Source organism: Brassica rapa, chromosome A04 (assembly GCF_000309985.2).
Source record: "Brassica rapa cultivar Chiifu-401-42 chromosome A04, CAAS_Brap_v3.01, whole genome shotgun sequence".
Classification (NCBI taxonomy): Eukaryota; Viridiplantae; Streptophyta; class Magnoliopsida; order Brassicales; family Brassicaceae; genus Brassica; species Brassica rapa.
This window is the reverse complement of record NC_024798.2, coordinates 1,322,312-1,350,298: the sequence shown is the minus strand read 5'-3', so window position 1 is coordinate 1,350,298 and position 27,987 is coordinate 1,322,312. Positions and strand designations below refer to the sequence as shown.

General features: G+C 34.2%; 3 protein-coding genes and 2 non-coding genes across 10 annotated transcripts; 2 read left to right on the top strand and 3 right to left on the bottom strand.

Annotated features, from left to right (window-relative positions):
* Positions 1-1,060: 1,060 nt before the first annotated feature.
* LOC103862923 (guanosine nucleotide diphosphate dissociation inhibitor 2) lies at positions 1,061-4,365 on the top strand. The gene is made up of 13 exons (XM_009140643.3): positions 1,061-1,305; positions 1,634-1,696; positions 1,791-1,874; positions 1,950-2,057; positions 2,143-2,315; positions 2,407-2,518; positions 2,611-2,691; positions 2,804-2,866; positions 2,985-3,086; positions 3,216-3,340; positions 3,593-3,803; positions 3,881-3,955; positions 4,079-4,365. Exons 1-13 carry the CDS (start codon positions 1,219-1,221, stop codon positions 4,127-4,129), a joined length of 1,335 nt encoding a protein of 444 aa, XP_009138891.1. The 5' UTR covers positions 1,061-1,218; the 3' UTR covers positions 4,130-4,365.
* Positions 4,366-4,504: 139 nt separating this feature from the next.
* TRNAV-AAC lies at positions 4,505-4,578 on the top strand. The gene has a single exon. It is a non-coding gene; the product is annotated as a tRNA-Val (tRNA).
* Positions 4,579-4,631: 53 nt separating this feature from the next.
* Positions 4,632-4,703, bottom strand: TRNAD-GUC. The gene has a single exon. It is a non-coding gene; the product is annotated as a tRNA-Asp (tRNA).
* A 244-nt stretch (positions 4,704-4,947) lies between these two features.
* Positions 4,948-8,099, bottom strand: LOC103862922 (cysteine protease ATG4b). Of its 6 annotated transcripts, none has more exons than XM_009140642.3 (10): positions 7,907-8,099; positions 7,308-7,384; positions 6,995-7,207; positions 6,826-6,911; positions 6,702-6,752; positions 6,254-6,618; positions 5,985-6,123; positions 5,660-5,715; positions 5,504-5,574; positions 4,948-5,303 (listed from the first exon to the last, which is right to left on the bottom strand). In XM_009140642.3, the coding sequence occupies exons 3-10, from the start codon at positions 7,182-7,184 to the stop codon at positions 5,122-5,124; spliced, it is 1,140 nt and encodes a 379-aa protein (XP_009138890.1). In that variant the 5' UTR covers positions 7,185-7,207; positions 7,308-7,384; positions 7,907-8,099; the 3' UTR covers positions 4,948-5,121. The 6 variants fall into 6 exon arrangements, with proteins under 6 accessions (XP_009138890.1, XP_033146200.1, XP_033146197.1 ...); XM_033290309.1 differs by having other exon boundaries at positions 6,995-7,192; XM_033290306.1 differs by having other exon boundaries at positions 6,995-7,246; positions 7,376-7,400; positions 7,910-8,077.
* A 16,470-nt stretch (positions 8,100-24,569) lies between these two features.
* Positions 24,570-27,200, bottom strand: LOC108872296. Its single transcript, XM_033290336.1, has 9 exons — positions 27,012-27,200; positions 26,549-26,822; positions 25,990-26,104; positions 25,789-25,913; positions 25,620-25,701; positions 25,414-25,525; positions 25,185-25,342; positions 24,964-25,116; positions 24,570-24,906 (listed from the first exon to the last, which is right to left on the bottom strand). The coding sequence occupies exons 1-9, from the start codon at positions 27,198-27,200 to the stop codon at positions 24,570-24,572; spliced, it is 1,545 nt and encodes a 514-aa protein (XP_033146227.1).
* Between the last annotated feature and the right edge of the window lie 787 nt (positions 27,201-27,987).

The following is a 27,987-nucleotide window of genomic DNA, read 5'->3' as shown; positions in this document are numbered from 1 at the left end:
GGGAGAGATCAAAATTATTTTATTCTCTTAGCAAATGGGACAAATCCAATTGAAATAAATTAAAATTTTACAGTCATGGATCTATTCTATTAAAACAGCAACATGACCAGTTGATAAAGATTGTGTCCAATATTTTTTCTGAAATTTAAAATGTAAATCTAAATATATAACAATAATAACTAACTATACACGGTTAATACGTATTTTAAAACAACTCCTTCCAATATATTCGGGACCAACTTCTCTCTATAATGTTTTATTACTCTTGACGCAACGACAAAGCATCTAATATATTACTCGATACTATGATTACATCATAATTTCTGCGTAAGTTCATTTTATGCCCAATATGTTTATTCTATATAATAATACATATAGAACTAAATCAGAAATTGATATATATAATACTAAAACATGAATATATATATATATAAACCGGTGGAAATATATTTCTTAAGTTTCTTTATTATAAAATGAAACTTTAAAATTTATCTAATTTTTTTTCAAAAAATATAGTTTATTAATATTAATATTAATTAGTGATGGAACAGGTTTTTAGTGACATTTAATTTTTATAAGTGGACTTTTAACAAAATAATATATAACATAAACTATTAAAAAATTTATTCGGTTTTCAGTCAAGTCTATAAAAACCATTCGAGTATATAGGCTACGTCTAAAAGAGTATGAGAGTTTCGATTTTTAGGTCAATTCCGTGTCGGTTTTTTGGGTATAAATATTTTTGACTAATTATGTTAGGTAATTATTAAGAAAATATAATATGTTGTAAACTTTAGGAATAAATTTTAAAAATAATTTTTGAAATGCATATGACACAAGTGTATAGTTATGCAATTTGACATATTTAATATATCTTTTGGTAAATATATTGAATACAGTATGATTACAAAAAAAAACACAAAATATAAAAATTAAATTTCTCCAAAAAAATTAAAACAAAAAATATTTCCGCCCTTAAAAGGGCGGTTCAGAATCTAGTTGATTTTTAAAATTACAGGATTTAACTTTTAGTCCTTGTATAGTTTTTAATTTGAAGATTAAGCCCATCGAGAACTTATTACGCATTCTACCCCCCCACAAGCAAGGCATTTCTATTTTTTCTCTAAAGGTGCTAATTAGACCTCGTCCGTCACTACTCTCCCAAGTCATCTCTCTCTGCCTCTTCATCTTTTCTCTACGAGACTTTTGGGATCAATCATGGATGAAGAGTACGAGGTCATCGTTCTCGGCACCGGTCTCAAAGAGTGCATCCTCAGCGGTCTCCTCTCCGTCGATGGCGTCAAGGTCCTCTCGATCCCTCTTCCCTCGTAGCTTTTTGATTCATGATCTCGTTGATCCGGATTAGATTCTCTGGTTTTAATTTGTATTATGATGATCGGATCTCAAAATCAGATGAGATCTCCGCTTGTATCATTTATATTAGGGTTGATTGATGAATTCAAATTTATAATCCGGTTTAGTATAAACCAAACTGGTTATATAATCCGACTTGATATATGTTCGGTTTATGATTACTTGTTATGTGATAAGCTTTATTGGTTTGCAAAGGTATTGGTTTTGGTGGTAGGCTGATGAGAAGTGTTATTTTTTTTTGTGGATACTTAATGAGTAGGTGCTTCACATGGACAGGAATGATTACTATGGTGGAGAATCTACATCTCTTAATCTCAACCAGGTTCTTCTTTCTCAGCTTTTCTTTATAGGTTTTGTGGTGGTTTATTAGCAGTTACATTTATTATACGGATGATTTTTGTTTATTTCATTTGCAGCTTTGGAAGAAGTTCAGGGGAGAAGACAAGGCTCCTGAGCATTTAGGTGCTAGCAGAGACTACAATGTTGACATGATGCCTAAGGTAGCCATTCGTTTTATTGTACGCTAATTAATTATAATTATGACTCGCGCTAATTAAACCAATGTGATGGACCAGTTTATGATGGGGAATGGCAAGCTTGTGCGTACCCTTATTCACACTGACGTTACAAAGTATTTGTCCTTCAAGGCCGTTGATGGAAGCTATGTGTTCGTTAAAGGCAAGGTATAAGATTCTCATTGGTTGCAGATTTTTGCAAAATCGTTTAGCTGATGACTCTTTTAACTTCTGAGGAAAATTTTGCTTACAGGTTCAAAAGGTGCCAGTGACTCCTATGGAAGCCCTGAAGTCTCCTCTCATGGGTATTTTTGAGAAACGTCGAGCTGGCAAGTTTTTCAGTTATGTTCAGGATTACGACGAGAAGGATCCCAAGACACATAACGGAATGGATTTGACCAGACTTACAACAAAGGAACTGATTGCGTAAGCTGATTCCCTAATCCCTTCTAAGCTTGATTCTGGTGTTAAATGAGTTTCTATTAAGATTTTAACCATTTAGATAACACTTCTGCAGGAAGTTTGGTCTTGATGAGAACACTATTGACTTTATTGGTCATGCAGTGGCACTTCACACCAATGACCAGCATCTCAATCAACCAGCCTTGGATACTGTAATGAGAATGAAGGTAAAGTTTTGAGACTATCCCTTGTTTTTATTAGCTGTCTGTTTAGTTCTGAAGCAGCTAAGTTGATATTCTCGCTTTAAATGGCTGGCTAGCTCTATGCGGAGTCTCTTGCACGTTTCCAAGGAACCTCTCCATATATTTATCCTCTCTATGGGTTGGGAGAACTCCCTCAGGTTTATCTCTCCCTCTGATATTTGCCTTGGTTGCATGAATTTTCCTGAAGCTTTAGATGATTAATTTTTTTGATTCTTCTGTGACTCTTCTCTATCTCTTCTCCTTGTTTAGGCTTTTGCACGACTTAGCGCTGTCTATGGTGGCACTTATATGTTGAACAAACCTGAGTGCAAGGTATCTCTCTTCCTCCTTTTTATACCATCTTTGTGTTTTTTTTTCTTGTGGTCAAGTCTGTGAGAAGGGTGTGAGATGTAGAATAGACTCATATACATCACTGTTAATATTATGGCAGGTAGAGTTTGACGAAGAAGGAAAGGTTACTGGTGTAACATCTGAGGGAGAGACCGCACGATGCAAAAAGATTGTGTGTGACCCTTCTTACCTGCCCAACAAGGTAATATTGAAGTTCCTAGCATTTTCAAAGTATCAATTATGATTTAAGCTTACCCTTCTTTTTTTTCTGGTTATTTGCATTATTTGTATGAAATGTTTCATGATATGATGAATAATCATGATCGAACAGGTTAGAAAGATTGGCAGAGTTGCTCGGGCCATTGCTATTATGAGCCACCCTATTCCAAACACCAATGACTCTCACTCAGTACAGGTCATCATACCTCAGAAGCAGTTGGCCCGCAAATCAGACATGTAAGTTTCTTTTGTATTATGCTTTTTTTTTTAATGTTTTGTGATGCATAAGCTCCATCTCAATACCATATTGCATATGTTCTTAAGCTTGCTATAAGATTATCCTTTTTTCATATAGCTGGAAACCCTCTTTTGACCACAACTTGATTGCACATCCACGCACAGACATTTTTTGTTTTGCCATTTGTTACCATTCTCTTTATTTTTTGTCTCTTGGTTCTGATGCTATGAGAGGTTTATACACACTGACAGGTATGTTTTCTGCTGTTCGTACTCCCACAACGTTGCTCCCAAGGGAAAATTCATAGCGTTTGTATCGACAGATGCAGAGACTGATAACCCTCAAACTGAACTAAAGGCTGGAATTGATCTTTTGGGCCCTGTTGATGAGATATTCTTTGACGTGTATGATAGATACGAGCCTGTCAACGAGCCTGCTTTGGACAACTGCTTTATATCAACGGTAAGCTGAGACCCATCTCTAAGTTTCTGTATCAATTGACTGCTTTAAGTATCCAAAGCTTTCATTGGTGATTACAGAGCTATGATGCTACAACACACTTTGAGACAACTGTTGCTGATGTGTTGAACATGTATACTCTTATCACTGGAAAGGTAAACGTTCTGAAATTCCCTACGGATGTATATGTTGATGTCATGTAAAGAAAAAAACTTTGGTTTCCTTTACATCTTTCACATCAATTTTGTGTTCTTACTTCTTAATGTCTTGTGTTGCAGCAACTGGACCTAAGTGTTGATCTGAGTGCAGCAAGTACTGAAGAGGAATGAGGAACCACAAAGAACCGGTGGTTCGTGCTCTCGAGTTGTGGTTTCGACTCTTGCTTTTGTGTCCTTTTCTTCATTATTGTTCGTTTTTTTCGGTTTGAAGACCAAACATACAGATGCTCATGTCTAGCTCCCCTTACTGTTGAATTCCCGGTTAAGACATAACGAAGCTCTTTAAGACTTGTTTGCCTCTACTTTGTGTTTACTTATTTTTCTCGTTATTAATTTTTAGAATGTAATCGTGTATGAATTTAGTGAAGCAATTAAGCATAACTTTAACGACAATGATTCACCTTGATTCGATTTGTTTTAAAATAATCTGAGAATACGGGATGGAAGTGAATAATAAATAAAAATGGTTTTGAGCTTTGTTCAGAAGGTTTCGTGGTGTAGTTGGTTATCACGTCAGTCTAACACACTGAAGGTCTCCGGTTCGAACCCGGGCGAAGCCAATTATTGTTTTTTTCCCATTAAGTTCAAAATGTTAAGATTTTGTAAAAAAGAACGCCGTTGCCGGGGAGCGAACCCGGGTCACCCGCGTGACAGGCGGGAATACTTACCACTATACTACAACGACCTTGTTGACGTTTTGCATAAGTATATATTTAATATAAACACTTGGAGCAAAAAATCAAAGACAAGCAACGGTTTTCATCATAGGTTTTGTAAGTTGTACCTCAATGTGTCCTCCTTTGGATCTTGTACTCTTCTCTGTCCCTAATGGGTCTTTGTCCTCTGTTATTTATTTTACTCTTTCCCTCCTCTGTTTTGGAGTGGTAACTTGATTCCTTTGCCAGTTGGCTTAATGATAAATTCAGCGCTTAAAAAAATGTCAAGATTCTTCGACGTGACTGATCATAATCAGTGTTTATTTTATTTTGTTATAGCACAACATCAAATCTTCGTATCCAAGTAGAAAGAATGGTGTTTTGAGACGTAAACTGAGATAATTCGGACAAAGTTACAAAATGAAGACGAATGACTAGTGAAATTGTTCAAAGTAATTGCCAGTCATCTTCATGATCCTCACCAGATATCTCTGTAGATGATGCCACAGAGCTGGTTTCTGCAATCCCACGCTCACCACCTCTGTGAGATTGAGTCACCGTGAACAATGGAGCGCCGTTGGCGTCTCCTGCTAGCTTCGTTGCTCGTACACAGAAATCATCAAAATCATCTGTTTACCAGAGTCAGTAGCAAACCAAAGTAGCAAGTGAAATCAGCAAAAATAAATAAAACGGTATTGAGTTTAGTGTAACCAAGCCAAACGAAATTAGAATTGAGTTGTTAATACTGGTTTCAGTTTCTATAAGAACGATTAGAAATTTATTGAACCGACACTAAACCGTATCACTAGAAACCAGTACAAGTACAGACCTTTGTCCCGGCAATAGAATCCAAGAGCGAGCGACGGGTCTAGTGATTCCAACGGAACATAACGAAGTGTACTGCAGTAGATAAGTAAGATAATAATTAGTGAGAACCATGTAGATAAAAAGAACTAAATGAGGCTAAAATGATCAGTTAACTCACTTGCAATGGTAAGACGATGTGTCAACATCTTTAGTTTCTTTGTTCACTGTCACTACCTACCAACCATTACAGATAAGAGGCTTAATCAGTGACACCAAAATGTGAGATGAAGCACATGGATGATTAATATCAGTCCCACAAACCAATTGGACAATAGATATATTAATGTGACAGAGACAATATAATGATATCATGAATATGAACCACCTTGATGTCTCTAACTTCAAATCAAAGCATGCCAGATCAAAAGTTTACTAGTATTTTCGGTAATCGTAAGTCTTTTCTGATACTAGAACGAGAATTTATAAGTAGTGATCACGAAAACCTGTTGAACATCGTGTGGATCAAGGTAGAAACCTTTGTCTTCTTGAACTCCAACTATGTAAGTCGATGCACCTGGCTTGCCACCCAAAATCCCCAGGCTTTGAGGGAAACTGAAAGTGGCTATCAGAGATGGAATGTACCTGGCAACAAATTATGTTACAATCATATCTCTCCATAGTGTACTGTTAGATTCATGTGCGAATCTCTCTAAACGCGACAAACGCCTAGTACATACCACCTAGCAATCAATTTGATAAACATTTTACAAACCTTGGGTTCACTTTGTCAAGTCCAAGAACAAGTGGGACCAAGAGAAGAACTGAAGTCCACTCAGTTTCTCCTTCTGAATACTCCAAACAAGCTTTAGCAACATCTTCTATACAGAGAATTGGAGCTCCACCTCTCTCCCCATCTTCGCTGCCAGAAACGATATGAACAGCCATGGCAACACCAGTTTCTTCTCTTTTCTTCCGAGCTAATGATTCCCATGATCGACAAACAGCATATGGTCCAACCCATGACCCAGCAGCCAAGCCATATGATTCTCCGGCTAGTATAAGACTGTGAATGGAGAACGCCGAAGCCTCAGAATCACCAAAAAGTTCCAAGATCTCTAAGTATTCCTCTTCAGACGGCTGCATCATCAAACCCAACAAGCTCAATATAGTATTGTATCTTCAGTAACTAAGACACAGGCTGGAAACACACAACAACTAACCTCAGATTCCTTTTTCCTCCAAGACCTTCCCAGCCTTTGAAATAGCAATGCCTGTTAAAGATGGATCGCATAAGAGAATGTGTAACCTCAAGCCAAAAGATTAAAACTAATCACAAAAGCAGACCTGCGCAAAGAGCATTTGTCCGCTTCGAAGCATACAACCCCATCCAACATCACTAGTATACGTTGTCTCTCCAATAGGCTCAAAACCTGTTAAAAAAAAATAATAAAATGAGTTCTCTGTGACCCACTTAACGCTAGCTTGATCTGAACTCTGAAGTGAATCTACAAACCTCTACGATATGTTATTAATATCAAGGACGAAAAGTCTTGTCTGAATGCATCTGCTTCTCCTAAAGATTCAGCTTCTGAGATTTTATAACAGACACCCAGTAGCCATATCTCACTTGTAGTGCTGGGAATGCCGGTCCTACTCGGCCCTAAAACACGATCTTGAAACCTCCTAATCGCGCCACTAGCCATAGAAGTAGCTGTGTTTACAATTACTGTCCAACCATTAAGTGTGGATTTATCACGTTTCTCATCTGCGGTTGATGATGAAGAACATTTTGAAGGAAGAAAGCTATCACACATAGCCTTCATTACCTAGACGTAAAGACACAAACGCAACATGTCTTGTCTCATATAAGAAAATCAACCCCCAGAGAATCTACCTTTTTTGTCTGCAATAAAAAAGGATTGAGAGATTTAAAAAAATGCATCAGGTTCATATCAGCCAAGGAATCACAGAGAATCTAATGAACACAACGATTAAGATAAAAGCCATAAATGCATATTGTAGCTAGTTTTTTTTTTTTTTTTTGAATTATATAAAGGTATACTGGCTCCACAGAAGTGATCAAGACTAGTCACGTGTTGTCATGTGTCGGTCTTCGGTCCCTGGCGATGCCGAAATGTTAATTTCCCAGTGGCCGGGATTCGAACCCAGGTAGCGGTACTCACAACTGTAAGCCCTTTACCACCAGAGATAGAAGCTCTGGTTCGTAGCTAGTTATTGAATCATAGAGAATCTAATGAGCTTCAACAGGTTAATATCAGCCAAAGCTAATACTCGATTCCTATACGTAACTACACAGCACTAATCGAAATTTGAAAATCAGATCATGCAATCAGAAAGCATATGCACAAAGATTCCTCCTAGTCCAATTCGAGGAACGAGATTTGGCAATTTAAAGAAGGATCACCTTATTCGAATCGATCAGGCTGACTAGGTATGAAGGAGATGAGACCTCCGGCGACGAAGAGACTGCGAATCAACGGAGACTCCGAAGAATAGAAGAAGTTTGAATTGGGGGAAGATCGATTTCGTGTTTTTAGGGAAAATATAAAGTTTCGTGTTCTCCTTTTTTACGTAATAATTATCTTTTGCTTCCAATCTCGATTGATAAAACTTAAATTAATTAAACATTGCATTACCATAATCCAGAAATAATTAAATACTGGATTAAGATCCACGCCTTGCGCGAAATGAATATTATATATAAAATTTATTTTATATACTATATGTTTTTAACATATTATGAAATAATAAATATATATTGAATAATTAAAAGTCACTAACTATTACTTATATAATTAAATTGGTGCAAACATATAAGAAAAAATTATTAATCCAAAATATATTTTTTTCTATTTGATATGGCATATAATTAAATTTATATAATCGTGACATATATAGTATATTTTAATATTAATATTTATTAAATAATGGTTTTTGCTTATATTTTTTTTATTATTTGTATCTGTTATACCAAAATTTTAAATTACTGATAACAAAATTTTTACTGTGGGATTAATAGATCAAGTAATTAATAAGATTTTTTTTAAATTAAGTTGTCAATATTTTTTCATATTTTTATCAAAAAAATTGTTTAAAGTAAATTTCAAAATTAAGATATTTATGTATTATTTATATGGAATATATATATATATATATATATATATATTTATATATCTTTCATTTTTAATACTTATTAAATGAGACTTTTAACTTATATAATTTTTAATCATTTGTATCTTGTCATAACAAAAAATTTAAATCATGGATCACAAAATTTGAATGTGAGATTTTTAACAGTTTTAGTAATTTATACTCATTTTAAAAAATTCAAAATATAACATATAAAGAAATTTTTTTTAATTATATGGTTACTATGGTTGTTTAATTTATTTTAATAGTTTAAAACTAAACAAATATAATATAAGATACATTTATTTTTATCAAATCCCTTATATATTAATTGAGGAACATTTGAAAAGATGTAACCTCAATTTTGTATTAATTAAAAGAGGCCCCAATGCATAGGTGGCACTCAATTAGGTAGTCAATTACATTCAATTGAAAAATAAGTAGGTCCACATTCGATTTTTATATGTTGTTAGATACATAAGTTGGTCAAACTATATGATAAAATGATATGATATGATATTTTCTTTCCTTAAATAAAACCTACGGAATTACCATAAATGACTAATATATATATGATAATTAATGAGTTTAATAATAAAGATTTGATAACAATGTATATCTCCTCCATCATTTTTTGTTAAATTTTATATTATTAAAATAAATTAAACAATCAAATTTGCTATAAAAATAAAATTTAGATTTTTTCGTATATGTTATATTTTGAATTTTTAAAAACGACAATAAATGACTAAAACTATTAAAATTATTATGTTAAAAATTAATGATCAATGGTTTAACATTTTTATTATAAGAAGATAAACATGATTTTAAAACCATATGAGTAAAAAATATCATTTAATAATAAAAAAAAAATATATATATATATATATATATTAAACACTATATACCATAAGATTACATAAATATTTTAATATTAAAACTTTCAATGAATTTTCAAGAACATTTATAAATTATAAACTTATTAAAGATTTCAGATTGAAAATTTTGTTATCGATAATTTAAATATTTTGTTATAAAACGATATGAACGATCATAGAACCGTATGATTATAAATTCTTATTTAATAAATAACTATACCAAATATACTATTCCTAGAAAAATAGGTTGGTCCATCTTAACTTATATTACACTTTTTATTAAACTAACTATCGAATTGATAAATAACGTACCAAAAAATATTTTTCACTTTCCTTAAATAAAAGCTACGAAATTACCTAATATGATTAACGTATATGTGAAAATTAATTATAATGAATAATAAATATTTGATAACAATTTTTGTACCTTAGTTCTTTTTTAAATTTTATATTATTAAAATATATTTAAAAATTACATTAAATATATAATAAAAACATTTATAATTTTTCTTATATGTTATATTTTGAATTTTTCAAAACGTCTATAAATTATTAGAAATTTGAAGATCCCCACTCTGAAAATTTTGTGATCAATAGATTATTTTTTTGGTCATAATAAGTTACAAATGATCATAAAATTGAATTAATATGAACTTTTATTTAATATTATAAGAAGATACACATTATTTTAAAACCATATGAGTAAAAAATATCATTTAATAGTAAAACATATATATTTATATATATATATAGATTATACTATATACCATAAGATTACATAAATATTTTAATATTAAAACTTTCAATGAATTTTCAAAAATATTTATAAATTATAAATTTATTAAAGATTTCACATTGAAAATTTTGTTATCGATGATTTAAATATTCAGTTATAAAATGATATGAATGATCATAGAACTGTATGATTATAAATTCTCATTTAATAAATGACTATATAAAATATACTATTCTTAGAAAAATAGGTTGGTCCATCTTGACTTACATTATATTTTTTATTAAACTAACTATCGAATTGATAAATAATCTACCAAATTGTTTTTTGCACTTTCCTTAATTAGAAGCTACGAAATTACCTAATATGATTAACGTATATATGAAAATTAATTATTATGAATAATAAATATTTGATAACAATTTTGGTATCTTAGTTCTTTTTTTTTAATTTTATATTATTGAAAGATATTAAAAATCATATTAAATATATAATAAAAACATTTATATTTTTTCTTATATGTTATATTTGAATTTTTCAAAACGTCTATATATTATTAGAAATTTGAATATTCCCACTCTGAAAATTTTGTGATCAATAGATTATTTTTTTGTTATAATAAGTTACAAATGATCATAAAATATAACGCATATAAATTTTTATTTAATAAATATTCAAACTAAATAATATATATATATATATATATATATATATAAACACTAATGATTTAAAGCAACAAGATTGGCTGATCAATTTAGTCGTCCAGTTGAAATCTTTCAAAAGTATGTGAAAGACTAAAGTCAAAGTAAATATGGATTTAGAATAGTAGTTATATTTTACTAACCAAATACCGAAAAAAACCGAACCGAACCGAAACCAACCCGATATCCGGATTGAACACCCGTAATCCAAATGAAGCCAAACTATTGTTTCATTCTCCAAAATATAATAAAAATAATAACTTAATCCCGTGCAAGGCGCGGGTCTTATCCTAGTCTTTATTATTCCAAATCACTAATTGTCATATATATTTTAGCCACATTAGGCAATTCCGTAATTTTATTTAAGGAAATAATGAAGCACATTAATAATGTATTTATGTATAGTTTAATAAAAAAACTTATTATATATTTAAATGAACCAACTTATTTCTCTAAGGATTCTAAAAATCATTATAGTAATGACATGTGTCTACAAAAAAAATATTGTAATGCTTCTCAAATAATATATAGGGGATAAGAAAAGCTTATTATAGTCAAATGGCAAAGCCTTATTATTATCATATGAATAGGACTACGTGGAATGAGATGAATTAAGAAAAATGGAATACAAGCAAATGGAATGATAACAGTTAAAGAAATAAGATGAACTAGATTTTGACCCGCACGCCTGTGCGGGTGTATTTTTTTAAAAAAATATGATGCTATTTGATTTTTATGTCACTATTTAGGGTTGGGCAAAAACCTCGAATTCGAAGAATTGAACCGATCCCAATCCGAATAAGTAATACTAAATCCGAACCGGAATTGATTAAATATCCGAATTATTCAAAATTTTGGTATTTGAAGAACTGAAATCTAATCCGATCCGAACCGAAGTATTTTGGGTATCCAAAATAGATTTATATACTAATATATACATTAATTATTTTTAGATTTTATATATATAAAAACATCCAGAATATATATGATACTTTTTAGTTTGCTTAAATGCTTGAAAATATATACAAATAATCAAACGTAAATATCTTAGATAGTTAAAATATACTCAAAACTCCAAAAATACTTTAATAATTATTAATTCTCTACCAAATATTTAAATCAAACCTATTTAAATTGATTATCCAAATCCGAACCAAATCCTCAAAGATCTGAAATGAACACGAAATCCCAAAAAGACCTGAAAACGATAACGAACCCGAACGCCCACCCCTAATCACTATTGTATATATATATATATATATATATCTTATATGTGTCATCATAGGTTACAAAATATGTGTTATCATATAATTAATCATATTTTATAAGTACCATCAAATAAGTTTTCTTATAATTAATAATATTTTATACGTACAATGATATAAATAATCACATAAATTATATTTTAAAATTTAATGTGAAACATAAAAACCATAATTTAAGTTGGTGTTTGAAATTGGGCTTTGTATTGTATTTTTCTTATATATATTGAAAACATTTTTATAATAGTTATTGAAAAATATGTTAGTAAAAATGAAATTTTGAATATATGTTTATTTTTGAATGAATTTTTGATATAAATCAATTTTAAATTATTATTTTGATTTGAATATATATATTATCAAGTAACATAGACTTATTACTTTTTAATATAATGTAATGGACTTTCAATTTTTTAGTAGCATAAGCCCATTATTTCTTATTTTTTTCTAACTTACTACTATCCATGTTTCCAAACAATACTATTTTTTAACTACTATCCATATTGTCAAACAATCTCAATGTGTACTTCAACTTTAATAATATAGATGAAATTACAAATATTTGTGTAACATAGTGGGATGGAAACAAATTTAATTTAAATTTAATAGATCTTTTTAAATAATATAAAACTGTTGTTTTATTTTTTCATTCCTTCTATTCCATCCATTCGAGAGATTTTTTGTTTATGAATGATTTTTAACTTCATTCCATTTTTTCCCACGTATTCTATTGGAATTGATGGAATATAGATTTTTTCATTCAGCTCAAATGGTAACTTTTTTGTGGAATCTTCATGTATGGCTCATTCCACATAATTTTATTCTAAAAAATGTATATCCAGCTGCAGCCAAAGTGTTTAAACAAATGGCAAAGGCTTATACATAGCCTAATATTTACTTATGGGCTTTAGGTATTACAACAATGTGTGATTTTAAGCTTATTGAAAAGAGAAAAATGTGTGATTTTAATACGTCAAACCAATTTGTCAGGGAAACAATATATTTCTCTTCTTTCCTCATCTAATCACAAAATGGGATTAGGGTTATCGAAACACATGGGTTGTGATGGGTAAATGTTAGAGTAATTGAGAGGAAATTAAAAAAGAAGAAATGAGTGGAAAATTATAGAGTAAACATATAAAAACGAAAATAGTTGTTAGAAGAAATTAATTGAACCCAACGCAACTTTGTTATTCTTGCCAAAACCAAAGAGAAAAAACCATCAGTTTTACTCTTTCCAAACAATAGTTAGAGTAAAAGAAGTAAAACTGTTTTCCACTTGATTGACACAATAAAAGATGAAGTAAGAGTAAATGTGTTTTCAGCTCAAAATATATCGCTAATAATGACTTTCAATCACACTCATGAAGTCGCAAGTCCTTTCGACCAATTCCAAAGTCAAATCATCTTTGGGTAACCTTGAATATTTTAAAAATATTTACAAAAAATAGTAGTTAAGAAAGATAAATATTGCATGAATATTTTGAAAACTGTAGAATGAGCAAAACGTTTTAAGCTGAATGAACTATATGATTGAGAGAAAAGTGGTATTTATATAGTAAACTAACGGAGTAACGATGCATGTCAAGTTATTGATAATCAAAAAAGGAAGGTAAATAAACCCAATTAGCCACCAATCAAGCAATACTAAATTCACTCAATCACGTCTGCAATTAATTCCAGAAACCCGCAATATTTGATTCATACTTACAGTACTTAGTGATAGTAGAAAAAAAAGGAATGTGTATAAACCCAATTAGTGCTCAATCACGTAATATCATATCTTCTCACAAATTAATTCCAGAGACTCAAAATATTTGATTCAAACATTTATTAATTTATGTCATTATTGAAATAGAAATTGTTTGCAATGATTGCGTGATTGAGTACATATCAGAATATGTGATTATCAAAGGACTTTAGGAAACTAGTAAATATTTGTATAAGTATATATTCATAGTGATGATAAAGATTCATAATGACATGATTAACAATCGCCAAATATATTAGGAAACAATAACAATCTCTTATTCTGAAAATAGAAAACACACTTAAATTATTCTTTACATTAATAATCGACAAATTTTCTGTCATATCCCTTTTTATATAAAACCAAGGTTAGAAAATAAAGCAATTGAGATGGAGTGGAAAACGTGTAATTTTTTTTTGTCACGCCTGGTTTAGATTAATATTCACATTTTAATATCAACCAAATTTTTTTATTAAATGGTTCCATTTATAAATTATAAACATAAAAGCATAGGGAAAAGATACGATGCCCTTTGCTGCGAAAAGGTGTTCTTTCAGGACATAAGACTGTGCCTGCTCAATCGTCGAATGCAGGCAAGATTGTGGAAGTGACTGTGAAGCCTCATGATCGTGTGAACTTTGGGGAGGGTCCCCCTGGTTTCCCTCCACTCTTTCCGGAATTATCCAAACAGGATAATATCATGGCTCTTCAGTATATCTCGCATGCTGACGAGACTGAGAGAATGGCTAGGATCCAAAGAGTCAGGCAAGGTATTGAGGATAGTAAGACTGAATCTTCTATTAGGCTGATGCGTATTACAGGCGAGGTCGACAAGGGGAAGGGCCACGTTTTTAATTACTTGGATACGACAACTCAGCGCCTTCAGAACCATCCTTTAAGGGACGATCCTCAGCGACAACAGCAAAGGAAGCGTCTTGGTGATGAAGAGGCAGAATCGTCTTACTCTCCTCTCTCGATTGTCTCGGCCCCTGTTCAGGTTCCAACGGTTTTTCGTTTGGGCCCTTCTTCGGAAGGGCGGGTCGCTGGGAATCAGAACCATGGAAAAGCTCCGAGGAAAAGGCCCCAATCTTGGAAACGCAAGTTGACAGCAAGAGCCGTGACTTCTCCGTCCTTTCAAGAATCTTGTGGCCCTTCTTCTTCTCAGGGGAATATGAAGAGGAAATCTCCTCTTCCGCTACTTGCAGCAGACAACAAAACTCCAAAAACCTCAAACCCTACGGTGGCTTCCGTATTGAAGCCGCTGCAGCCCCAATGAGCATCATGAGCTGGAACTGTCGAGGAGCAGGAAGCGACGAGACAGTTCAATACCTCCGGGGACTTCGCAGAAGTATCTTTCCGGATTTTCTTTTTCTTATGGAGACGAAACAGAAGAATAGTTACATGATGGGTTTACAACAGACTTTGGGGTATGATAAAATGATTACGGTGGAACCAATAGGTTTGAGTGGTGGTTTGGCTTTGATGTGGAAGTCGACTTTTGAGGTGGCAGTTTTGAGCTGTGATAAGAGAATTATTGATGTGAAGGTCTCTTTCGGCTCAGTCTCTTTCTACCTCACATGTGTTTACGGTGATCCTGTGAGGAGCAAGCGTCAGGAAGTTTGGACTAGGCTTATTGACATTGGTCTAGTGCGAGATGAAGCGTGGTTGTTGACTGGTGACTTTAATGAATTAATGTCAAATGGAGAAAAGCTTGGAGGAGCCATCAGAGACGAGTCCACCTTTTGGGACTTTCGAAACATGGCAGAAAATTGTAAGATTAAAGAGCTTCGCTTCTTTGGGAATAGTCTCTCTTGGGCAGGTAAAAGAGACAATGTCTGGGTTCAGTGTAGATTGGACCGAAGTTTCGGAAATGATGAATGGTTTTCTCTCTTTCCTAGAGCTAGTTCGGAATATCTGGATATGTGGGCTTCAGATCATCGACCTCTTCGTATAAGCTTTGCGCTGGAAAGGGTTGATCCGCATAGAGGAAGATTCTTCTTTGATAAACGGATGCTCTCAAAGGCGGGTTTGGAGGAAGTCATTAAAAGCTGTTGGGGTGACGACTGTGAAGTTCAGAACAGTACAGTGGAAAGAATAAACCGATGCCGCAGAGGTATCTTGAGGTGGAAAAAACGTGCTGACCTTAACTCGAGGAACAAGATCACTAGGTTGAAATCTGCTTTGGAGCGGGAAGTGTCTAAACACTTTCCTTCCTTCCATATGATGAGCAAGATGAGAAAAGAACTTGCCTTAGCCTACAAGGAGGAAGAAACGTTTTGGAGACAGAAATGCAGAGAAGAATGGTTGAGATCGGGCGACAGAAATACAAAATTCTTCCATAATTGTGTTAAGGGGAAGAGGCACCAAAACAGGATCTTGATGTTGTTGGATGATTTGGGAAGGGAACATTTCTCAGAAGGGTCAAAAGGAGACATAGCGGTGAACTACTTCAGAGAGCTGTTTATGAGCTCTAACCCTCACGATGTTGAATCATTGTTCACTGGTTTCCAGCCACGGGTGACTGCTGCTATGAACAATCTGCTAGTAGCGCCTATCTCTGAGGAAGAAGTAAGGAAAGCTGCTTTCTGTGTTAAAAGTAGCAGTGCCCCAGGAGAAGATGGGCTCACGGGAGTCTTCTACCAACGTTTCTGGCATATTGTGGGTCCTTCTTTAACCTCAGAGATTCAGCGATTTTTTGTTACATCTATTCTCCCTGATGGTTGGAACCACACTCAGCTTAGCCTGATCCCAAAAATCCCTAACCCGATCAGAATGTCTGATATGCGCCCTATTAGCCTCTGTTCAGTGCAATATAAGATTGTTTCGAAAATCCTCTGCAACAGACTGAAGCAGATTCTTCCAGAGATTATCTCAGAAACACAGGGGGCCTTTGTGGCGGGTAGGCTTATATCTGATAACATCTTAATCGCACATGAGATGGTACACGGTCTCAAGGCGAATGATCGAGTCTCTGGTGGTTTCATGGCGGTAAAAACAGATATGTCGAAGGCCTATGATCGAGTGGAATGGAATTTCTTGGAAACTCTAATGGAAAAAATGGGTTTTGACCATGTTTGGATCAGATGGATAATGGCGTGTGTGGGATCAGTCTCCTTCTCGGTCCTCATGAATGGGAATGAGCATGGCTTTATCAAACCAGAGAGAGGGATAAGGCAGGGGGACCCCCTCTCCCCTTTCCTTTTCATTTTGTGTGCAGAAGCCTTGGTCAGCTGTTTGAATAAAGCGGAAAGTGCAGGGAGACTACAAGGGATAAAGTTGGCGAGCTCTGGTCCTTCTGTCCATCACTTACTGTTCGCAGATGATAGCTTACTAATGTGCCGAGCATCTTCAGCTGAGGCTGCTGAACTTTTGTCATGTCTCAATCGCTATAGTGAGGCTTCGGGTCAGATCATTAACCCGACAAAGTCTTCGGTGATCTTTGGAGCAAAGGTTCCAGAGAACACTAAAGTAGAAGTGAAACAGGCGCTTGGGATTAGCTCTGAAGGGGGGGAAGGTTTCTACCTTGGTCTCCCGGAATGTTTGAGTGGCTCCAAAAGAAAACTCCTAAGTTTTATTAGAGAAAAGCTACAAGGAAGGCTCCAAGGGTGGTTCTCTAAATCGTTATCCCAAGGTGGTAAGGAGATCTTGCTTAAATCTGTTGGGCTAGCTCTTCCTGTCTTTGCAATGTCATGTTTTAAGCTCCCTAAAGATGTCTGTGCGAAGATCACTAGCGCTATGGTGGAGTTCTGGTGGAGCAGTGGAAGTAACCGCAGGAAAATATCGTGGGTTGCGTGGAAGAAGCTTTGTAAGTCAAAGGAAGAGGGCGGTTTGGGTTTTCATGACATAGAACTGTTTAATCAGGCACTCTTGGGTAAGCAAGCTTGGAGAATATGGGACAGACCTAACTCTCTATTGGCGCAGGTCCTAAAACACCGGTATTTTGCTACTTCTGAGTTCCTAGATTGTGGTATCGGAACGCGACCTTCTTATGGTTGGAGAAGCATAATCCATGGCCGGGAACTTCTTAAGCAAGGCCTCTTGAAGACGATTGGAAATGGCTTATCTACCAAGGTATGGTTAGATAACTGGATCATGGATGGGATACCAAGAGCTCCTAGATATCAACAGGACGCCTTAGTGGATCTAACTATGGAGGTGACAGAGTTAATAGATATACCTTCTCAGTCCTGGAATAGAGACCGTGTTCGTCAGTTTATTCATGAAGATGATGTTGAGATGGTGCTACAAACGAAGCTCTCTTTTTCCAGAGAGGACGTTATGGTCTGGAGCTTCTCAGCTAATGGAAGTTACAATACCCGGAGTGGCTACAAATTGCTGGAAACTCTCCAAGATAGACAATCTAATCAGAACACTCAGATACCTCCTCTGGAAAGGCAACTGTGGAATAGTCTTTGGAAAACTAAAGCTCCCCCAAAGCTCAAGCACTTTATGTGGAGAGCGTTATCTGGAGCATTAGCTGTCCGTCAACGACTTAGCACCCGAGGTATCGCTTTGGATAAGACGTGCACGAGATGTTTTGCAGGAGGAGAGTATTTGCCACGTCCTTTTCCATTGTAAACCGGCGCGAGAGACTTGGCAAAGATCTGGATTTCCACTCCCCTCTGCAGGTTTCTCCCATGATTCTGTTTTCCTTAACTTTCATCATTTGATTGCAGAAAGTCGAAAGCAGAACGTTTCTAACGATACTAAAAGAAGATTTCCGTGGATCTTATGGCAAATATGGAAAGCTAGAAATGCATTTTGCTTTGAGCGTACGAGCACGACGGCAGAGTCGATTGTCGGAAAAGCTGAAGAAGACTCGACTAGCTGGTTCCACGCTCAGACAGAACAGTCAGAAGATCAGACTGGCCTGCGACAAGGTCCGATATCGGTGGAAAGATGGAGACCTCCTCCCTGGAACATGATAAAGATCAATGTAGGTGCCTCTTGGGATGGAGATTCTATGATTAGTGGAGCTGCATGGATTAATCGTAATGCCCAAGGCCAGGTCTTGTCTCACAGTAGGCGTTCGTACTCAGGAGTTCGATCCTTTCTAAAGGCTGAGCTTTTGGCAATGTCCTGGGCAGTGGAAGCGGTGAAAAATCTACGCTTGAATTGTGTGATTTTTGAGGTGTCCTCTAAAGAAGTTTATGAGCTGATCACTAAATCACTGAGAGGTCCTCGCGATTGCTTGGTTCTCAATAACTTACGTGCCCTCCTGCACACTGCAGGTAATTATCACATCACGTATGTTCATCATTCACTGAACAGAGTTGCCTCTGAAATAGCAGCTAGTGTAACACGCGATCTTCGTCTTCAATCCTATGTGGCGTCTGGTGGCCCCTGCTGGCTTATGGCACTTATCAATTTGGAGGCTGCAGCAAATGGCCTGTCCTCAGCTACTGACTAAGCCTCTGTTGCTTTCGTCTTCGCTTACTGTGGAATGACTCTCCGGAGTTTCAAATCCCTTCGAATGCTTTGTCCACTGTTTCTGGGGTTTTTTTTAGCTCACCTACTGGTGCTTGCCTTTTTTATTGTTGTTTTTTAAATTTCCTTGACCGTTTTGGTCTAACGCTGGTGGTTTGTACCCTTTGAATAATCATTTGACAAAAAAAAAAAAAAGCATAGGGAAAAAAAATTAGTCGCGGCATCTTATTCATGAAAAGACTGGTTTCACAGAAATACTACCCTACATAACATAATAATATGATTTACATTAGGGATGTTTGTATTCTCTTATATTCAAAATTCCAAAACATAAAAATGAGAACAACATTAAAAAAATAAAGAGTGGTTTGTAGAGTGCAAACTCTATTGACGATAATGAATAGTTTTCATGTTCCATCTTTGTTTTTGAAGGTACTTCTTATGGTAACACCATCGTCGGTGATATAACTCACGCCCGATACACTAAGTTCGATAATGGTCTAGACAAAAAGTAGATTCTAATTTTAAATCAACTAGGTTCTCTCTCCGCGCGATGCGCGGAAAAGTGTATTGATAATCAAATTTTGATAATAAGTTTTAATATTTTTTTTGAAATTGAAGCATTGTATGTTCCAAAATATCTGTAAAATTGGTGAATATCGAGTTTATCCAATTGTTTAAAAGCTAAAAGAGTAGCTAAGTAGTGTGGAAAAGCAATGGTCTACACCATGTGAATCATCAGCTTTATTAAAAATGGTATCTTAGTTTTAATAGATATATGCCACCAAGTAATCAGTAACATTAGGCTAGGACGATGAAACTAATATGAAGACAAAAGTAAAACTGGAATTTAGAATTCAGTAAACTTTTTTTTATTTTTTCAAAAAGATTGGCATCATAGATTACGTTATCTGCAGATCGGACAATATATGTTTCTGCGAAGCCACTGATCAATGCATGCGAAATGGAAACTATGGCCGCAAGTAAGGGTGCAAAGGTTATTGTGTTGGCTGTAATTTCCGAAGCATACAATACACATATCGTTTTCCTCTTCAGTGGTTGGAGGTCTATTAGTACCCTCTAAATCAGTAATGATCAGATCAACGTCTAGTCTTGATGTTGCATTTGGGTTGTAATCTTTGATAGTCAGAGTAACTTGAAGATCATTAGCCAAGGTATTGATGTTGGCTCTAGCTTCATTTATCACGTATTGTTTTGTTTCTTCAATAAGGTATGTTAAATTGGGGTGGTGAATGTCATGATATGTTAACATATCTTCCATGATTTCAGTTATGGTTTCACTAAAATTACCTTGGATGTCGATCATTGATAGAAACTGAAAATCAATCACGGATTGTGTCGTATTGGGCCTGAGGATGTAAATTTGGAGGGTTTGCTTCGGGTTTCCATCTGTAGATCTTGTTTGATGTGAGATTCGATGAGATATAAGTGGTATGTCAGTCATTGTTGAGGTATTTGTGGGGGCTGAAGTGTTTGTGGAAATGTGGTAAAGAGGGTGAGTTTAAATATATGATTTTATTGTCTTTTAATGTTGGTTTTAATGAGCATTTATTGATGGATGTTAATTTTTTTTGAGTTATTTGTTTCTGTTGAATTGACTTTTATCCTAACGTGTTACTGTTTCGTTGAAGTTTTAATATTATCACCAGTTTCTAAGTATTAATTTCATATTGTGTTTATGTGTAATGGGATTAATAGTGATGGTTATGTTATTTTACTTTAAGGTTTAACATTATCGGAGATTTAAAATTTGTTTTTTTAGTTAGAAGTAAGTATTTATATTATATGTAACACAATTAACTAATAAAATATGAAGAACCAAGTAAGTCTGAGATTTTAGAGTTTTGTAAAAAATATAATTATGTATACAACATAAATTCTCTTATTTTAAAAATCGGAATCTCATCTTGAATATATTCACGAAAATAAAAAGTACTTGAATAACCTACTTTAAATATAAAACCTAAAATAGTTTAAAATGTAAATAAATCTAGGTATCAAGTTCTGTGAAAAAGAGAATAATAATCCGAATAATGGATGAATTAGAATCACTCTGTGCTGCATGCTTTTGCATGATCTCTTATTCGCCTTTTGAAATGCTTTAGGTAATCAATTGATTTGTTGAAGTAGAAATTTGTTGCTGGTGATGAACAGAGTAGTAGTTTGCCTGGAAAATATTGGATATTATTGTTATGTTGATAAAAAAAAATTAGATCTGTATTATTTTTTGATGTGTTTAATAAAATTATTTACCTTGGAAAAGTTTAGGAATTATGCTTGTGATGATGAGAACTTTAAATTTTCTATCCTTTTTTCTTTGTAGGATGCTAAAATTTGCTGCTTGCTTGTCGCACAGTATGAGTTTAACAATTGTCGACCTGAGATAGAGATGTATGTATGAAGATAATTATTATTTCGTTTTTAACTATTGTGTTAGACTTACATGTTCAGCCGTAGACCAACCGTGGCATCAATATTGAGTTATGGGTGGTACGGTTTTATTTTTTGTATTATGACTATCTGCCCGACGACATCTGCACATTGATTTTAGAATAAACATCCATGTTTGTTTAATTAATACTGGAAGGACTTACTTACCTGGTAAGTATGTGGGTGTAGTGGCTAACCGCAATAGATTTCTGTAATTCTGAGGAGATAAATTGTGAACTGGAAATATCGGACCGTTGAGTGTAACGTTCAATGCTATTGTCTTTTGGTTAATCTGAATGTAATATGGCAGTTGGGTGAGTTTCCGATGTCGTGAATTATGTATGACAAAAAATCCCGAAAACTCATATATATCTCTTTCAGTTAAGTTTTTTTGATCATTCGGCTGAATGTTTCCGGTGAGCCGGCCTTCTAATAATTGTCCCTGAGTGTGAACAAATTTTGTTGTGCCGAACCAATTAAGTAAATAGTGAGTAGTTTAAACCAAATATGGTGGATTGGAAAATACATAACATATATATATATAAAGTTTAAAAAAGACTTATATGGTGGTCGTAGCACAGGAAGCCAATGGAAGTTTGAGTATTATCTGTTTGGTGTTTTCTGATGTCCCAAACATTTCTTATACATACCGTGATAGGAAGCACTGAAATCCCTTCTTGAAGTTGGTGGATTCTTTGAGGAATGTGTTGCATGGAAGATGTCACTGTAAGACATGCAATTTTAATTAAGGGCATATGTTATTTAGAACTTTACAAACAAAACTATAAATCGTAATAAGATACATGAATTTCCAACTATAATTATTACACACAGGGATGTATTTTCAAAATTAACATTTTGGTCATACGGAATATATAATAGCCGGACAGTTAAAATGTGTTTTCCCTCACAGATTAATGCTACCAAAACAAACGTATAATTAGTATTACTGAAATATTTTTTATTTTTTCATATATATGTAATTGTCTATGATATTTTATAATTACAGAAAAATATAAAAATAATATTGTACAGATATGATCTCGAGATCAGAAAGAAATTAATTCTTTTTTTTAATAAAAAATTTAGATTAGTATATTGACTTTTTTTGTTTCAAAAAATATTAAGTGTGTATAATAACATGTGATTTCAAATATAATAACTTTTATACGAAATGGAATGATAATATATTGTCATATCTTTATATTACTTTATTTAAGGGACAAATATTATACGTAGACAATAACAAATATTCTTGATATCTTTGAAATCTTCTTTTTGAAAACAGATTTTCCAGCATAAGTCATTTTAGGTAACAAAAATATACTTTGTAATTCGAATTTAATTTTACTTTTATTTTAACGTAAGTATAAAATATATTACAATTAATGATACTATAATCCTACGCTATTCTAAATTGTGGCTCACCAAATTATATAAAAAAAACCATTTATAATTTTTATGTTTGAATAATATCTCAAAATAAAATTACAATAAACGAATGAAAGCATGTCAAATCGAGTAGATAGTTTACTAAAGATTTTTAACAATTATATTAGATTCCAAAATATCATAAGCTTTGGTCGATAACTTTTCGATCTTGAATATAATTGTTGGAATATCAGAAAATATTATGGTTTTACGGCATATACCAACCTTCCAAACAATAATATATATAGATTATTGAATAAAATGCTAAGATTTCAATATTCAAAGAATCCTGGGTGAGTTAATTAACAAATTCCACATATATATATATATATTATTTTCTGATGAGAGTAAAATTTTGAGAGTGCTTTTCTGTAAAACTTAAAATATTGAGACAACTTCTAAAGCATAAAACCTTGTTGGTGCTAAATTAATATTTGAGTTATCAAACTTTTAAAGGATAACTCAAAACAACAACTCATAAATAATAAAATTGTATAAGAGGCACTACTCTGTGTATATCTAACGGCAAATATAACATAGACGTCATGTGATGGAGATTATTAAATATTTCTATAGGATAATACATAAGTAAGGATTTGTTTACCTCCAGTTTGCGAAGGGGGTGCAGGAGGTGGGTTCTCCATCGCTTCTATATTTCGATCCTTAGAATCAAAACGATTACCAGTTAGAGAGATGGACTACGATTTGTATTTTCTTGGCTGTTAAAATTTTTTTACACTTACGTTGATTAAAGCTTGGTAGACACTTCCAATGGTGATTTCAATGGGAAATAGATAGCTGAGTTTCCTTTTTGTAGAATTTTTAAAATGATTATATATTTAGGGAAGTATACGGAAGGAAATCAGTGCCTAAGATATGCAAATAATGTCTTACGTAATTGGAAGGAAATATCATTAATTTGATTGATTTTCTCTTGATATATCATTTACTTGGAGTAATTATGTTGCTTAACGAACACGTTTTTTTGTTTTAGGAATGGTGATGAGCAAATTCTCTCGCACTCATGCATTAAGGATCACATCCAAATATGAAAATGATACTATGTTGAAATACATAAATGATTGACCTGTTTGTTATAAGTATAAATTTCAAAACACTTAAAGAGACAGAGTAATAATCCGTAAGAAGTAGAATAATAGTGCAACACATGATTATCAAAACATAATCATTCAGAGTAGTTAAAAAAAATTAGAAAGACTGAAAGAAACCATGAGTCAATAATAAACTGGAAATAAACACTTAAAATGCAGTCCCTTGCAAGATATCAGACGACACACGGAAGCTCTACTTCCCACACTTGAGGCGTTTAGCTTTCCCCATCTCATCAATGTCATTAGTTCTCTTACTCCCCTCTGCAGAATCCACACTGTGTTTGGAAGCTTCACACACAGTGTTTCCAGTCTCAGATGTTTCCTCCGAAGTTGCAGTATTGTTGTTTCCTTCCGAAGCTTCTGTGACTGGTGGAGTGTCCAGAGGGAGAATCTTGGTCACAGTTAAAGATCGAGACTTCCCATCTAAGTTGTGCTTTGTAACTAACACAAAAGTTATGTTTCTGGCCGATGGTGCTGAGTAAAGCTTCCAGGACAGGCACCTCTTGGGTAACTCCTTGGTTTCCATTAGCCTGACAATCAAGTTAACCAATGTTCAATCACAACTTGAGGACCAGCACTGAGAGTACCAATACTGAGAGTACTGAATGATGAAAGTTACCTCAAAATAGTTGCTGACTAATTCAGAAGCATGCTTCCCAGTCAACTCAAAACCAGCATCCCCAAGCAGTACAAAAACAGCTTGTTCACTGTTGTCATATACAGATATATGTGCACGGTACCTGTCATGAAAAAATTAGAAGCTAATACCATTCAAAGCGTTACTGAGTTCTGAGTTTAGAGTAAATACTGTGCTACTCCAGATATGTTGACTTTCCCACATTTCGAACACATCAACGAAGTTGGGCCTTTCATAACCTTAGTATGGTACCCACTGCATGATATGTAATACCAGGTTGAGCCATAGACCACATCATTAATCGTAGCCGTGCACTCAAAAAAAGCCTCCTGCACCGCAAAGCTATATAAGACTCAAAGATTTGAATCAATAACTAAGAAATATTTACACCTAGTTGTACCTTCGTAGATCCCTGCTTGATGTAGGAGAATATTTCTCCTATGGTCAGTGTCTCTCGTTTAGTAACCACTTCGACATTAACCTCCTCAGCACTCTGTGGGTTAGAGCCCAACCTGAGACAGAGTAGTAAGCATTGATCCAGTCAGTCATTGATAAGGGGTTATGTAGCGAAAGAGTACATGTAAACACACAAATATATATATTTACCAGCCGAAATAGTCGATCGTAGGTTGGACATCGTAATCCATAAAAACACGTGAGGATGACATTGAAGTCAGGGCAAGAGTACCTATTGTATTAAGCAAAACCCATTTAAAGAGCACAAAGAGTAGATATGTAACTGTAAAAAAGCTATACTAAAGTTAGAAACCGTAACCTCCGAGACTCTTAGTGTTAACGGCCGTCACCAATAACACGGTGGGGGTGTTTTCGTATGATTTGAATTTTTTGCAAAACTCTTTTGCAGCCTGGTCCCAAAGGTAGAGCTTCATCACAGGTCCACTGCAAAATATCATCACTGAATGGTTAATAGAAATAGAGAGAAAGGGTGTTTAAGAAATAAATAAAAAAAACATACTCGTGTGACTGCACATGAACCAGAACATGCCTCGCCCTTGCTATCTCCACTTCGTCAAGGACTGGGGTCCCAATGAAACTCTGTCCATTAACCAGCTTCATGTGGCCGACAACATCTATCCAATTGTTCATCAAGCGTGTAAGTAAGAAGAGTACGAAATAATTAATCTACTATTACATGACCACACAAAACCGAAACAGACATAGTACTAAAGCTACTGAAGCAGCTAACAGATCCTAATCATACTATGCTACGATAAAACCCTCAAAAAAAATTCAATACCCGAGGGTCGTAAAAAATCCTTTCTACTGTTACAAACAGAATTAGTGAATTTCATTTGTCATTTATATATTTCACAGAATGATTCTCACAAACCTAAAACGCATTTAAAGAAAAATTCGAGATTTATATCCGAGCAGCAAGAAAGACAAATATATCAAACCCAAAACGCATTTTAAGCAAAATTCAAGATTTATATCCGAGCAGCAAGAAAGACAAATATATCTCTAATCATCAAGCACTGCAACTAAGAGTTAGTGTGGGGGATAAGTGAGATTACCGTAGAGGTCTCCTTTGCGATCGCAGCTAGCTTGGAAATCCTCAAAGGAATGAAATCGGAATCTGTCTTCATCAAAATGGATGGGGCTGTCTTCAAGAACAGAGAGTTCAGAGTTCCATGAGAACGACGCCGTCACGGCATGATCAGAAACCCGATACACTGACTTGTTGCTTGATCCGTAGAAATTGTTGAGTTTGTAAACCGATCCAGGCTTCATTTTAGGCAAATATCTCTCAATACGTCCTGGCGAAATGAAGCCTTGGATAACAGTTCCCTGCGTAAAATACACAAACAATCAAAGCGTTGTTTTAAATTTTCTAGAGATATATAAAATTTGAAAAGAAACAAACGTCAATAAGCGTCTAAATCTATGTGAGATCTTATTCTACTAAATATAAGTGAGACCTAAACGACGATCTAAAACACAACGAATCAAAAAACGATGGTCGGTGAAATCAAGTACCTGTTCGTCGATTAGAAGCATCTCAATGCCAATAAGCGTCTTCTTTAGAGGGTTCCAAGCCTCCCAGAAATGAATCAAGCGGAAACGAAGCTGGGTTTCGTGTGGACCCGGTGAGACATCTCGAAAGAACATGACGTTATCATCAGACTCGGAGGTGATAGGGCATTTTCCATTCGGTTTCGGCGCCATGGATTGAGGTTAGAGAAGTTCAAGGGTTAGATTTGCATGCGGGAGAGAGAATGAGTATATAAAGTAGCAGAGAAAGAGCAAAGAGAAACGCATCCATTAAGAAGAAATTGATGGATCGAGATGTAGTGGAGAATTGATTGTGGAGATGTAGATTGAGAGAACTGAAACGATGGAGAGAAACAGTGAAAGACGAAGAGTTAGAGGAGTAGATCCTCTTGAGAGGCGGAGACCCTCGTGTTCACCGTCGAGGTTTGGTTTTTTTTTTAATTGAACCGATAGATTGTGTCGGAAGCCCAGTGTATACGACGAAGCCCAGAGGTAGCAAATTGAAGCCCATACGAAATTAAGAGTTGAGTTTTGTACATCCAGCGTGGATTAATGAAATGTTTTCATTGGCCAAATATAATTGCCGACGTGGACATCCTATAATCCCTTTATATTTGGCTTTTAGTATAGGATAGATGTCTTTAACAACGTGTTTTAATTAATGATATATAATATACTGTAATTGATAATAGTTGGACCAAGTCGTAAATACTCTAGTGTAGTAAGAGTTGTTTGAATTGAAGGCTGAGAATGATTGATAAGGTGACACATCAGCTTAAATAGCATACATGTAAATAATTTACCATTTGAAGGTTTTTCTTACAATTTGCTTCTGTATTAATAATAAGGGGATAAGTTAAGGACTTATGATACATTAGTAATGAATTGTTTTTTTATTATATAATTATAGCCGAATAAACGTGGATGCGACTAATTGATTTTTGTTACCGCGTAATTTGAT